Source organism: Heterocephalus glaber, unplaced genomic scaffold (genome assembly GCF_053883595.1).
Source record: "Heterocephalus glaber isolate CG9 unplaced genomic scaffold, H.glaber_assembly_v1.0 deba00001608, whole genome shotgun sequence".
NCBI lineage: Eukaryota > Metazoa > Chordata > Mammalia > Rodentia > Bathyergidae > Heterocephalus > Heterocephalus glaber.
The window spans coordinates 14,950,566-14,965,628 of record NW_028258379.1 but is presented as its reverse complement, the minus strand read 5'-3'; the positions used below and the strand labels follow the sequence as shown (position 1 = coordinate 14,965,628).

The window sequence follows — 15,063 nt, the reverse complement described above, 5'->3', positions numbered from 1 at the left end:
GGTTAGCTTTGAACTTGCAATCCTTCTGCCTCAGCCTCCGAAGTAGCTACAATTACAGCCATACTCCACCACACCTGGCTAAGTTCCAAGACTTTTTTTTTTTTGGTACTGGGGATCGAACTCGGGCCCTTGTGCTTGTGGGGCAGGTGGTAGTTCAAGACTTTCTTAACAGCCCATACTGACTTGGCAAAACCAAGTATCAATTGACTGCCTCTATTACTTTCTTTTTGGTACCTTATTTTCATTTCCTTGCACTGAAATTATTTGTTATATCAATTTCTTAAAGCTCTGTTTATCCTCTAGGGTCATGTTAATCTGTATCTTCTGAAAACTGGCAAAGGCTGTTTCTGTTTCTGCTTTGTCTAAGAGCACATACATAAAGTCCTGGCTGCAAGGCCATCATTCACAGGTGACCACCATTCCTATTTCACTGGCATTATGAATACTAAAAAAGGTTAAGGACAATTGAAGTAAAGCATCTGTTAGAACACGGAGGTCTCCATTCATTCTGAAGCAAAAAACACATTCTGGAAGTTTTGTATTTGACAAAAAACGGCATGAGTAGTTTTTGTAAGTAGTAAATGAGTCTTTGCATAAACAGTAATTCTATTTGACTGTTTTCTGATGTACCTTCACCCAACATAATAGGCGGCTGAGAAAGATGAGTATACAGAAATGTATTATAGGCTAGCAAGCAATCCAAAAAGCTTGTGAAATACTACAGACAGTGGAAGTTATTTAATGAAACAAATTATACATTCAACATTGACTTGTTAATGAACTTAAGTCTCTTAGGCTTAAACATCTAGAATTTCAAGGACGATAAAAGTACAGAAAATTATGAGAATTCCCATGAAATTAGTCTTCAGTACCGAAATATCTGATTGTTGAACCCAAAGTGATACTATTGGACCCCTAGTAAATACTGGCTCTGTTCACAAAGTATTTAATGTATACCATAAAACTAAAGGATATTCATCTGTGGCCTGAAAGAGAACACTTCAAAATGCTGATATCTTTAGTGAACACATCTACACATTGCTGAGCTGGCTTACAAAGTAGAAATGGCATTTGAAGAAGGCTCTTCCCTATGTTCTTTCATGTTAGAAGATGACTTTTTTATTTGCAAATGAAAAATGGAAAAGAGCCTCCTCTTTGTGTTTCAAGAAGAATGATGTTTGAGTTTTAGCTGTCTGTTCCTGGGCTCCACCTGCTATTATCCACAAGAGAGGCAGGTCTATGCAGAAGGCCGTGCTTTCCAATGGTGAGCAATCTGGCAAGAACCTGAGAACTTGACAGGCATAAAGGCTGCATGCCAGAGGGCTCTGCATCTCCATAGTCCTTCTCTGTGACCTTGATTTTAAAATCAACAATTCCAAGTTCAAAGTAAGGCAACATGCTCAAGTTACGTGGAACACATCAGTTCTGTTCACCAGGATTCAAAGCCAGATCAGGAAAATAAAATAAACATATTACAGAATAGATATGCTCCATGAAACTGAAGAATATTGGAATTTGGTCTTCAATACACTAAAAGAAATCGGCCTATTAAACAAAGATGAGTGTTTTGAATATTGCTGAACCTTGTGTTTGACAATGTGCCACAGAACTGCTGAAGTATATAATATTCAGTGAGAACAAGGTTTGGGATCTTCAGCTAGCATGTAATTAGGACACAGCATATTTTAAAAGCTAAAAAATAAAATTAAGAACACAAGAGAAAAGGGCCCATGCTGTATAGCCCACGAATCTCACTGGCTTTATCGTGAAAGTTTATTGTTTTAATCCTAGTACAATCAGCTACTGGTTACATACAATAAAAAACAAAAACAGCCACAAAGCAATGATAAGAGATAGTCTGTGATATTGTACAGTGGAGGAAACAGTCTCTGTTGAAAACCTCCAGCGAACCCCCACCTGGCTTCAGCAGTTAAGCTAGCACTCCCTCCCTCCCAAAGTAGTTAAAAAGAAAAATTAATGTCTTGCTTGAGTATAGCAAGACCTAATACCTCTTGGGGGCACTGGAGAACTTTAAAAAACTAAAGCGGTAGAAATAAAACAAAATTGAAACATGGAGGCAAGGTGACACACAAAGAAGCTCCACAAGGACTTGGCTTCAGATCACCTCAAAGCGAACCACCTAGAAAGAAAAGAAATGGTTGTCACACCAGGAAAGTATAGGCAGAAAGTTCAGGAGCCCTCATAACATAACATGACTATACACCTTTCCAAATCCATAGAATCCAAGCTTAATTCATATATATATATATATATATATATTTTTTTTTTTGGTACCGGGGATCAAACTCGGGTCCTTGTGCTTGGAGGCAAGCGGCAGAACCACTGAGCTAAATCCCCAGGCCTCATCTTATATTTTTATAAATGAGCCAGGTTATAGAAAACTGCTTACTTTCCAAATCTTTGTATTGTAAATGTTAGCAACTAGCACATACTTTCTATTTCAAAACTAGAAAACATTTTTAGCAAAGCATGCTGTCTCCTTTATCTTAAAACCTTTGAAGTAACCGCATAGTAAGCTATTTATATGACTAGATACTCTTACCTTAGAGGAATAATGACTCCATTCAAAAACTAATCTCATATATATTTGGTTCGATTGAGAGCTTTTTCAGCCAGGTGACCGCTTTCATCTGTGATCTTCTCCCAGTCAGTCTGTCCGACCACAAAACCTATGGCCCTTTTCCTATCTGCATCCTTCTTTTCTTCCAGGTCTGCCCATCTCACCTAAAGAGAACACAGAATTAGACTAGGCTGTAGGGAAGGAAGAAAAAAAAAAAAAAGCAAGATCCCACTTCCTCTCTGGATCATTTAAGGGGCAGAACAACACATTTGATTTCTTTTTTGTTTTTGGTACTGAGGATCAAACTCGGGACCTTGCACTTTCGAGGCAGGCAGTGGAACCACTGAGCTAAATCCCCAGCCCTAGAACAACACATTTGAAACTACAAGTTTAAAAGAAAAAGTCATCTGAGAGAATTAAAGAAAATCATATTCAAGCATTGAGAACATTAATAAAGAAATGATGTAAATAAAGAAATGATATACAATCTCATTCTTAAAGAAATGTTAAATGAGATTTTCCCATCTATTAGACTATCAAAAGTTAGAAAGTTTGATAGCATTGCAGTGTAAAAATGAAAAAATATTAAACTGATAAGAACAGATACTACACTTGATCTTAGCCAAAAGGCCGAGAAGTGATCCCTGGTACCAAAAACAAAACAAAACAAAACAAAACAGAAAAAATAGGCATTTACCACATCAGGCAAATAATAGATATACCCTTTTTGGAAAATTACCTTATTATATCACCAGAATAGTAAATCATATTCTATGACCTTGCAGCTTTAATGTGAAAATTCACCCTAGAGATATGTTTGCAAAAAGAAGCCAAAATACATGCCATTATGACTTCTACTGCAGTAACTGTATTAACAATAAAATGGAAACAGCACAGGCATCCATCAATAAGGGACTGGGTAAAATAAATGACCAAACAATGGCATACTAGGTAGTCCTTTCTTTTTTTTTTTTTGGTACCGGGGATCGAACTCGGGTCCTTGCACTTGCGAGGCAGGAGGTGGAACCACTGAGCTAAATCCCCGGCGTGGTAGTCCTTTAAAAGAATTCTAAGTCTATATATATGCTATTTAGAAAGATCAAGACGAATTAGCTGAAAAAACCTTGTGCAGAATAGTATACAATACAGCTTAGTGGTAGTGCACTTGCCTAACATGTGCAAGGCCTTGGGTTCAATCCTCAGGACTACTGCCATGAAAACAAAAAAAGATACACACATCTATCACTTTCATTGAATTCAGTATTATGTAGAAAACCTATCCCATGTCCTGGCTTCATTCTTCTGCTTCCTTTCATTGTAAAATTTCTTGAAAATGTTGTCTACATTTGTTATTCAGTTCTTCATCTCCTATTCATTCTTCAATCTACTCCAAATTGGCTTTCATCTCATCTCTAAGAAAACTAGTCATCAGTGACCTCCATGTTGCCAAAACAAAAATGTTGTCATTTCTTGCTTCTAATTTACTTGTCTTCTCTGGATCATTTAAAAATTACTTACTCTTTTCTTTGTGAAACATCTCTTTCTGAACTTCTAAGTTTTGGAATCCTATATCCTATTTTCTATTTATACTTTTTCCTGTATTTTATACTATTTCCTGTATTTATACTCTTTCCTTTGGCTATTATCATTTAGTCTCATGGTTTAAATACCATTTTTTCAAGTTTATTATCTTAGTCTGATCTCGCCCATGAATTTCATATTTGTAAATTCAACAATTCAATTACATATCTTCTAACTGGCCTTTCAGTAATCTCAAGCTTATGACTCCCATAGGTTTTTCTCTTTTGGTAAATGACATTACAATACAGAAGGGTACTCATGGTCAGAACCCCAAGGAGTTGGACACTACACATAAAATCCACTAAGAAGTACCACAGACTCCTATATACTACTCTGTACTTGACTCTTTTTGCACTATGACAAAAATATCACAAATGGGTAGGTCCAAGTCCTTTAGGGGAGACAGCATACTAGCCATGTGAGGTTCTGTTCTTCATTTTTTTTTTTTTGGTACCAAGGATTGAACTCGGGTCCTTGCGCTTGCGAGGCAGGCGGTGAAACCACTGAGCTAAATCCCCGGCCCTCTGTTCTCCATTTTTAAAGTTACTGGCTGGGGATTTAGCTCAGTGGCACCACACCTGCCTCGCAAACACAAGGTCCTGAGTTCAATCCCCAATACTCCCCCCCAAAGTTACTTTTATATTTTGTTTTTGTTACTGGGGATCGAACTCGGGACCTTGTGCTTGCGAGGCAGGCACTGGAACCACTGAGCTAAATCCCCAGCCCTACTTACTTTTATATTTTGATCTAAAGTTTGTAAGGAATGATTTTTTAAAAATGTATAAGACAATATATAAACTAAACTGCTCTAAAAGTAGCACTCATATGATTATTCACCTGTATCTTTCCAAAACCAGATGCTTAAGTGGGCCCTTCATCAGTTGGTAATTATTGACAAAACTTACCCTCTTCTTCCCAGGTTCAGAAGCACGAGTTTCATAATCATCAGGGAGCTGAAGATAATCCTCCATTCTGCTGGCAATCGCCTCCCAGTCACGTTTTCTTTTAGTACCAGTCCTCAAGCCATCCAACTTGTCTGAGGGACAAACAGAGCCAAAGCATTAAGGAAAAATGTGAATTTGCACACAATACACAAACAAGGGAAAGGAAGGAGTACTTTCAGAGAGTATCCGCATTTTTGAGCACAGTATCCTGTACAGATCCAAACTATCTTCAAGGCTGAGAGAACATCAAGTTCTGTGCAATTTCCATTGTCTGGTGTTCATATAGACAGTCATTATACTGTACTATAATGTTGGTTTAACAAATACAGGCAAAGCAATGAGGCATTTGTCTCCTAGTTTCCTTGTCTTCCCAATTTCCCCAAATCACCCTTCAGCTTTCATGTTCTGAAGGAAAATATAGTTTTTTCCCCTAAAAACAATTACTTCCTTTTTTTCTTCAACACAATATTAGTACCACTCATTTGATCTACAATCATGTTATTCTGTATCAGATGAAAAGCAGGTAGTACCAAGAACTTAATGAGCCAAATTAATGCTTAAGAAGGTTTTAGATTAAGTTTCTCAGAATCTGGGCTGCTGTGAGAGTATTCACCCTGAGTTAATGTTTATGCATAAGATAACAGTAAGAGAGAACCACTTTCTTTGGATATAACATGAAATAATGTTGACCATTCTGAGATTAAGGAAGGACTAGTCAGGCAAAGTACCCAAATCAGATATTTCTTTCTGAACTGTGAATTTGAGAGGGTCAGTTCTCCCAACTATAATCAATTAAATGAAGAGGGATGGCACATTCAGAAATTATGAGATAGGAAGTTAGGTGTCTTAAAGAAGAACACACAATGAAAATGTGTTGGTTTTTTTATTGGTTATTAATATTGATTTTGAATACTACATGTAGAATATTATGAGTTATAAACATTTTTAGCTACATAGAAGCATTAAACTTTTGAATCATCTGAAGTTATACAAACACTACTACTACGCAGACCAATAAAGGAAGCCTTGACTTCAGGAACACAAAACCACATTTCACTGAACTCCATTCAGGGTGTGAAAATAATAGAAATCTTTAAGGCACCAAGTTGAAGGGGACTTGACATGAAAAGCACAATGGAAGCAATGGCAAGAAGGAGGTGAGTTTATAATTCAAGTATCATAAGCTTCACACACAACTAACTGTACAAATTTTAAAAATCTGAAAGATTTTTACATAACTGGTGAAGCTTTTAGTTCTAAAACATCTCCCCCATGAAAATAATTATCATTGAAAAATCAGTAATAAGGCAAATGATACTTTACAAAACTCAAAATTTTATCATCTTGTTTTGGCAAAATTTTCTTATGGATGGATTCCACAGAAACAGTCTTCTATCTCCTTTGAAAATCACAAGCTGTATCAAATGGCTCTATCTACCAGCCATATTACACATGATCTGAAAGAAGCGATGCCTTGACTATAGAGAGACGCAGGATATAGTACTAGAAAACCAACAGGTCCCATAAGCAGTAAGACTGGTCTCAGTTCAACACTGTATTACAGTACTACCAAAAGAGTAGGAAGCTCCATCACTGAGGTTTAAGAAACAAATCTCAATGGATTTCCAAACTTAATACAATCAACTTTGACATTAACATACTTCAAAGGAAAAATTTCACTCTTCAATTCCAAGAATAGAGCATGGCCAGGCAGCAATATATGAGGGCAGTATGAAAACTACAATATTTTTTCATCCTCTGGGTATATGACAGGAGTTACACACCAGGCGGTTCTATATTTGCAACTTAGAAGTCCAGAAGACTATGTATTTCTAGTCTGAGCACCCTTGTTTGAAATGTTTAATTTAAAATTTTATTGTGCAAGCATGTTTAAAGTTCTTTCTTGGGACTGAAGAAAAGCTCACAGCTCTTTCACATGGCATACTGGAAACCCAAACACACAGATGGATGGCATAAGGTGACGGAAGAGGGATCTGGGGTTGGGGTGTTAATTACAGAAGGAAGTCTGGTGTTCAATATATTCACACTAATGATTTTCAGAGGTCTGAGTTTCAAAAGATGGAAGTTTTAAGATGAAGATGAAGCTTTAAATTCAACTTGGCAGGCCACAGAATTTTACATCTTTAAAACAATATATATTCAGAAAATTTTTTTCGGTACATCAATGTGTATTTCTTAAATGTAAGTAGAATTTCTGAAAAATCCGTTCAAGGTGAACACACAAAGGTTGTGAATCTATAGAAATAATAATAGATTCTAATTGAAGAGATGAAGTCTGTCTGGTGTGCAGAAGGCCAATATACAACAACTCATAAGTACAAATGACACTGGGAAAAGCAAAAATACTTTACATGGAGAAACCTAAATTAGGATGATAATTGTCTCAAATATTCTAGTACTAATAGTTTGAGATACTAAAATCATGTAACTTAAATGCTGAATCCTAGCATCTGATATGACATGTAATACCCACCCTTGCCCTGGAAAGCCTATGTCCCAGCTAGGAAGGAGCAGTCAGGAATGACTAAAGATGGACTACAGGTAAAGATCAACAATTTGGTGACACTCATACCAGTTGTAGTTCAGACTTGTTCTGAACTGCTCTAAAATTATACTGCATCCAATTTAACACTCAGACACAGTTAAACTATATGCTGAACATAGATCAAGAATCTGCAAAGTGCAATCCAAACGCTTAAAAGATTATGGAGTATTTTCTTACTGACCGACTCATTTGTGAATCAAAACTCCTCAGTTCCAGATTTGGCTCTTCTTTTGAATACTTTAGCAGTGTAATACTGTCATAGCTTACTATGTTTCCACCCAGCATAATCACGTTATCAAGAGTAACTTAAGAATGTTGGTACTCAGAAAAAAACATTGTACCTGGTAGTCAACAAATTAAATTTGTTATGATAAGGAAAGCAACACAAAGAGATTCTCAGATGAAGATTCTCATAAATTAGAGAAAAAAATTTCTTTTCAGTTGGTTCAATAGACCACTCTCAAAAAAGTGAGCACTTTCAAGAAAGTTCACTCAATTTGTCTTTTTCCACGGCTGTATTAGCTCTCAAGATACTGTAATACCGTGGTGGAAGATTCAAGTCCTAATACAAAATACCACTGTCATGCTTACTAAAACAGCAAAAGCTCAACTTCTAACATATTAGTATTTCTAGAGTCATTACTACTTCTTCAGCGCTTTTTTTTTTTTGGTACTGGGGATCGAACTTGGGACCTTGCGCTTGCGAGGCAGGCAGTGGCATCACTGAGCTAAATCCCTTGCCCACTTCAGTGCTTCTAACTGAAAGACCTAAGAATGCCATCTCTGCAATTTATTACCATCATCTTTAAAATGGACTGAATCTTTAAAATATGTATTTTCTGAGTAGTAGACAAGCCAGACTTTTTCCAGAAATTAATACCAATATCCACATCCTATATTCTTGAACAGTTATCATGACTTAATTCTAGTTTCATTTTTCCTTGGAAATTGGAAAGGAAAGCAGAAAACAGACTGGGATCCAGAATATATATTATATAATACCTCTGGTGAATATTTGCTTTGCTTAGCTATAATATTTATCACCTTTTATAACTGTTTTTTTTATTTATCCTCTCTGTTGTCCCCAAAGGATGATCACAATTTAGAGAATCAAGGGAAAGAAATGATCTTAGAGTCTTACAAGTTATTCAAAAAATACAGAGCTTTAAACAGAATTAATGTCAAAATAAGCAGAACTAAAGCAGTTTTATTTTTAAAAAGTAATCTGTGGTTATTACTCTCCTACATACTTAATTGTATTTATTTTTTATTTTATTATTTGGTTTTTGGAGACAGGGTATCACTATGTGGTTCAGGCTGGCCTTGAACTCACTATGTAGCTCAGGTTGGCCTCAAATTTGTGGTGATCCTCCAGCCTCAGCCTCCTGAGTGCTGGGATTACAGGCTTACATATATATATATATATGTGTGTATGTATTTTTTTTGTTTTTTATTGAGACAGGGTCTCACTTCAGTTCCAGGCCAAACTTGAACTTCTTATGTTGCTCAGGTTGATCTAGAACTTGCAATCCTCCTAACTCACACTCCAGAGTACTGGCATCACAGGAATGCAACACCATGTCAGGCTAATTACACAGTTTTTACTTGACATACACTAAGCAAATTTCTGAAGACTCTGGGCAAAATGGAAGGCATAAACCATACAATTGTGTGTAAAATGTGCTGTCTTTTGATGTCAGAAACATAATGTGTCCTAAGTAGTGAAGCAGCCAAATGACTAAACTTGTTCTATGAATTTAAGATTTTTAGATGGTTACTTTAGTTTTGGAGCAACAGCATGATTCCAGGAAGAGAAACACAGGAACTGATAGTCATGCTTCAAACACTAGTAAGGCCTCTGTACATGAAAAGTCGCCAGCATGTTTTCTTAGATTTTTATTGATATACACCTTAACCAAGATGTTGTTTAAGTGAAGTAAAAAAACTTTAAAAACATTTTACAGTATCACCATGAAATACTGTAGGAATCCATTCGATACATACGTTTTTCCTTGATGAAAAACTTCACATTAAGCAACTCCAAAGTTTGATTTAGACAATCATTTTAACAGGTTAATCTTGTAAAGTGGCGCTAAAGACAATCTGAAGGAAATTTTAAATGGAATTTCACAAAACAGGCTCCTCAAAAATCTAAATTATATATCTACTTCACTCTATCCAGAAACTCTGTAAGAAAATTATCTTTTAACTATTTTTTTTGTTGTTGTTGTTACTGGGGATCGAACTCGGGTCCTGGCGCCTGCGCAGCAGGTGGCGAAACCACTGAGCTAAATCCCTGGCCCTTTAAACTATTTTTTTAAAAAAACTTTAATATGTATAACTATTATCCAAAGTATTCATAAACAGGATCAACTTCGGACTGCAGTTAAATATTATTTAAAAAAAAGAAATGGCATCAGCATTAATATTTCTGATTAATATAAAAAAATGAATATTAGAAATAGTATTTTGTTTACCAAATATTTTCATTACTCCAAAAAACTAAATGATATTGAAATCAGTCCTTTTAAAATACTCTTCTTTTCACTCCATCACAAGATATAATTAAACCAAAAGCTAGTGAACGAAACACATTGGAGGATGTCAGGTAGGGCAAAGCTCCTGATACAGGCAAAACTTCTGAGAAATTTGTTCTTCTTATAGCAGAAAGCTCTATGACCAATTACCATCAGGTATCACATAGAAAAACAGGAAAAAGGAAATACCCACCTAGCTTTGCCTCAGATGTGTCCATCTCCCATTTGCTTTTCGGAATGTAACCCTAAATCGTACACAGAGAGAAGCTCGAAGGGTTAGAAAGAGACACATACATGCATAACACTTTTGAACTGGAAAAGCATTAAAACTGGGAATGGATTCAGTTTCCACTCACTACTTTTAAGTATATGCTTAGGGAAAACAATCTTATCTTCGAAGAAACTAAATGACCAAATTCACCAAACATGACTGCACAATTTTCAGAGTTGTCACTTCAGGATAGTATCAGGAAGGCGCTTTGAGGTAGCTACAGTTCAGGACTCACAACTGTAGTCTGAACAACAGCTGAATAGCAATTATGGTAGGAATGTATAGATAGTTACTGTGCCAATATTAATAACATTTAGAGATCAGAGAATTTACAATACTAACTAGGTTATTTTCTCAATACAATTGCTATTCTTAAGTGATTATAGCCATGAGGTTCAAAATGTGTTCTTCAAGATAATTACTTGATATTCAGCGTCATTTTAAGTAATCAAAAGAAAAAAGAGCTAGTATCATTGAACCCAAGTGCACAATTATGAAGTTCAAATTCATTTAAAAATGACTCAATCCATGTACCAGTTAATCTTACAAAGGCTAATTTTATTGAATCAATTTCAAAGCATTTTTCTTTCATCAGTTGTATATGAGATTATTATTCCTGATGTCTTTTAAAATTATGTTCTACTGTATGAAAAACCAGAAATCTCCACAGGCAACTTAACATTTCAGATTTTATAAGATAAATGAGTGGTTTATTTGAAACAAACTCCCAAAACATGTTCCAATTTCCCAATGTGCCTACTAAACTATGTAGTAATCCCTTCTGTTTAGTCATTGAACAAGTGTATGCTTTTTCCATGAGAGTTATCATGAATCCCCCTTTCCTTTATTTGGATTCCATTTTCTATTAGACCCTACCACACAGAATGTTTAATGTCAGGACCTAGTAAACAGAACAGATAGATACATCAAAGGTGTCAGCATCTTCTTTTATGAATCATTATATCTCTATTATTGAGAATGTTTGAGTTGATAGAACAGACTGACACACAGAAAGCATGTTGAAGATCATTACAAAAGCTTCTATGGAAGAGTTTACATGAGTATCATCATTATTCCAGGAAACTTATGGGGTTTATACATTCCTAGTCTGAAGTCAGAATTAAGAATTCAATTTCAACTTAGTAGGTAGTAAATCAGGTTATAAAATTATATTTTCCAAATACATTTGTAGAACAAACCAATACAAAGCTATGCTGAAGTGATGGCACTAAAAGGACTGAAGAAACTTGTACAAATGACATCTAAAAAATCATCTGAAAGCCTTAAACATTGCTGGAATAATATTTATAAACTCTAAATCTTATCCACTAGGTTCACTGAAACACTAAAGAAGGCAAACTGTCACACCAATGATCTCACAAGAAGGATTCTCTTAACCAAGAAATGTTTGGATTTCACCCACTTGTATTAATCAGTACAGAGTAGAAAATGCAGTTTAGTGAACATTCTGTCAAAAAGGTCTTAATAACAGGGCACTTGCTCTTTACTCATTGGTAAATATTCTCCAAGAAACTTTTACTTTTGGGATAGACACCAACAGTAGAAGACCTGGATTCTGTTTTTTGAATGGGTTAAGAGAAGTTTTAGAATGTAAAGATAAGCAAATAAGTGTATTAATTTCCCCCTGCTGAAACCATCTGTTCTTCCTTAAAACTTTATTATCTTTCCACTGCTTAAAATAGTAAGCTACTTGGAAATAAAAGATAGTCCAGCAGGGTAAAATTCTAAGGCTTCCTTGTCATATGGCTGATGTAAAAATATAGCATCAGTGTATTTCACTTTAAAAAATAATTGTACATTCAATTAAAAACTCCCAAGTTTTGACCTACACCTAAGCAAATGAGATGTTGTGAACCATATCCTGAAATAAAATCTCCACAAAAGATGGAGTTTCAGAAAGCTAATACATAACACTGTAGACTTTTCACAGGGTCACTTTCTAGCATACACGCTGCAAGTAGCTAAAGAGGTTAACTATATTCCAGAACAGCGTGGACCTGTAAGTGAATTACCTATTACATTTTAGATTATTCATGTCAAAATACAAACTTAAGAATAAGAAACTTGTTTAAAAAAATCAAAAGGAAACATATCGAGACTCAAATACCATTAACTTTAAAGCTTACTTTTTAATGTACATTTAAAATCTAGGAATGCAGAGGTTGACACCAACTCTATATAAACACAATTTCTATCCAGAGTTCTCTATATCACACATGGGACCACTCTTTGAGGACTGTATACTGTAGGGGGTAGGAATCAGGGTTCTCGATGTGTACATTTTCAGAGGACTATGAGAAGTGACTTTAGCAGAGGCTGAAGTATTAAACAGACCAAATATTTTGGATTGTAAAAGTAACACTATCCCAAGCAATGCTAATTTTTGTACCTCATTAGCACACACAGAAGTCATCATAACTCTTTAGGTTGCATTTTTTGAAGGACAGGAAGAGGCAAACACTTCTACAGAGGTGTGACCAGAAGCATTTACAGGAGGTACACAGGAACTTTGAACTCACAATATGTAAGCTTCTAATCAGCCTAAGCAAAGTCCATTGCCTATACATGTCAAATACTTTTCCCCATCACTTAACAGGATAAAATGCAGAATAACAAATCCAGCAGCCAGTGGCAAACCCTCTGCCTCCTCATTCAGTAAGTTTTTCTGCCTCAGTTGGCAGAAACTCAATTTTGAGATTCGTAGCAAAGAACAGACAATTATGTGTATGTTGGGTAGGCTGTACCACGTAACCTGCTGGAATGTAAGAATGTTCTTTCATATGTAATTGATTCTCTTTAAAAATATACTCCCTAAAACCACCCACAAAGAGATGAGTGAGTGCAAATGTAAGTTTCTTAGCACTTTGTTTAACATTACAGGATTCTTTTTTGGTCTAAAGAAAAATAAAAAGCATCCAAAAGTTTCCTATGAAATCTTTCACCATTATAATGTGTATATTAACAGTAGTAATCTGACCACAGTTCTGAATATAAACCCTAGTTAAGAATTCTAACAAAAAGACACTTTGTTCAAAGTGGTTGGTCTGTCTCCTACCAGTTCGCTTTCCTCTTCCTCTGCATCTTTCTTTTCTTCCTTCTGTTCTTCAATATTTGCATCAAAGTCTTCCATCTCTACCTACAATATGCCAATAATCATAAAAAAAAAAAAGATGGAGTTAACATTAGGAAAATGTTGAATCACTATCTGGAATAATCACCACTGCCCACAGCAAGAGAGCATAGACTCACTGTTACATATGACATAATTGTTATCTACTTATTTATTTTTACATACTAAGTAATTTACACAATGACAATACTGAGTATAGGTAACTCTCACAGGAAGAGGTCAAATAAAATGGAAGTACACAAGTGAGTAAAATTGAAAATCTCTTTTTTATAATAAAGACTTTTTTTTTAATAAAGACTTTCTTTCACCAAATTAATAACTGACTCAGGCAAGTAAGTGAAAATGTGTTGGGGAATAGGATATTAAAAGTTCCAAAGTATCTCCCTATAGATTAAGATAAAAAGGTAGAACTTGATAGATACACCTTAGCCAAGTGATCAATGTCTAAATGACAATAAAGAGACAAACTAACATCATATGAATCCTCATGTAACACACTCATGTACCATTCCTGCTAATGTTTAACCTAAACCTAAGCCTATGGAAACAGACAAACCTCAATTAAAAAACAACTGGCATATAGTTTTCAAAACTGCTTTGTTTTTCATGAAAATGTCAGGCTGAGAAATTGCTTTTTATATCAACAAGCTGGATTCTGAATTTTAAAAATTGCTATAAAGCACATCATAGGGACAGTTGGTGAAATCTGAATATGGATTATGTTAGATACTTAAGAAATTTAATTCATAAAATTTATATTATTTAATAAAATATTTTATCAATGTTAAATTTCCTCATTTTGATATTTAACTGGTTTTATAGGAGATTGTTCTTATGCTTAGAAGACATCTACTGAAATATTTATGGGTAGTGTGTTATGAAGTCTGCAACTTAACTCTCAAATGGTTCCATAATAATAGTGCCAACATTAATATTAACGATAAATATGTAACACGTATATATGTAGCTGGGCACAGTGGTACACACCTATAATCCCAGCTAATCAGGAGACTGAGGCAGGAAGATTGCCAAGTTTGAGCCAAGTCTCACTAGAAATTTAGTGAAACTCTGTATCAAAATAAAAAAGGCTTGGGATGTAGCTCAGCATTCCCAGGGTTCAATCCCCAGTACTACCCTCTTGTGACCATACATAAACGGCATTTGAACCAACAGTGCACACTTACCTCTTCAATCGCAGCATCTTGTAGTAAAGAACGAATGTCTAGACGCATCATGTGACGAGGTGCAGTTTCCCAGTGATCAGCCATCTATTGAAAGATTCAGGAGGTCAAATTATTACTGTAATCTACTATTAACAAAGACCAAGTATGATCTAAAATAAATTTAATATTATAAAGTCTAATAGGCCAATTCCAGGAAGAGCTAGAAGCCCCTTTCACTTATATCAAAGAAAAAGAAACATTTACAAAAA

At 35.2% G+C, this 15,063-nt stretch overlaps 1 protein-coding gene and 1 pseudogene across 3 annotated transcripts in view; both read right to left on the bottom strand.

The window, feature by feature from the left end:
- Positions 1 to 1,751: 1,751 nt before the first annotated feature.
- Ylpm1 (YLP motif containing 1) overlaps positions 1,752 to 15,063 on the bottom strand; it is a 66,009-nt gene continuing 52,697 nt past the window's right edge. For 2 of the 3 annotated variants that reach the window (XM_004837193.4, XM_021246421.2), the window contains 6 exons: positions 14,816 to 14,899; positions 13,557 to 13,637; positions 10,403 to 10,454; positions 5,068 to 5,198; positions 2,564 to 2,745; positions 1,752 to 2,140 (listed from right to left, as the gene is read on the bottom strand). In XM_004837193.4, coding sequence (XP_004837250.1) covers positions 2,599 to 2,745; positions 5,068 to 5,198; positions 10,403 to 10,454; positions 13,557 to 13,637; positions 14,816 to 14,899 — 495 coding nt within the window. In that variant the 3' untranslated portion in view covers positions 1,752 to 2,140; positions 2,564 to 2,598. The remainder of the gene's footprint in view (positions 2,141 to 2,563; positions 2,746 to 5,067; positions 5,199 to 10,402; positions 10,455 to 13,556; positions 13,638 to 14,815; positions 14,900 to 15,063) is intronic. The other variant, XR_015445041.1, reaches the window with a different exon arrangement.
- Positions 3,092 to 3,223, bottom strand: LOC147822762 (U2 spliceosomal RNA; annotated as a pseudogene).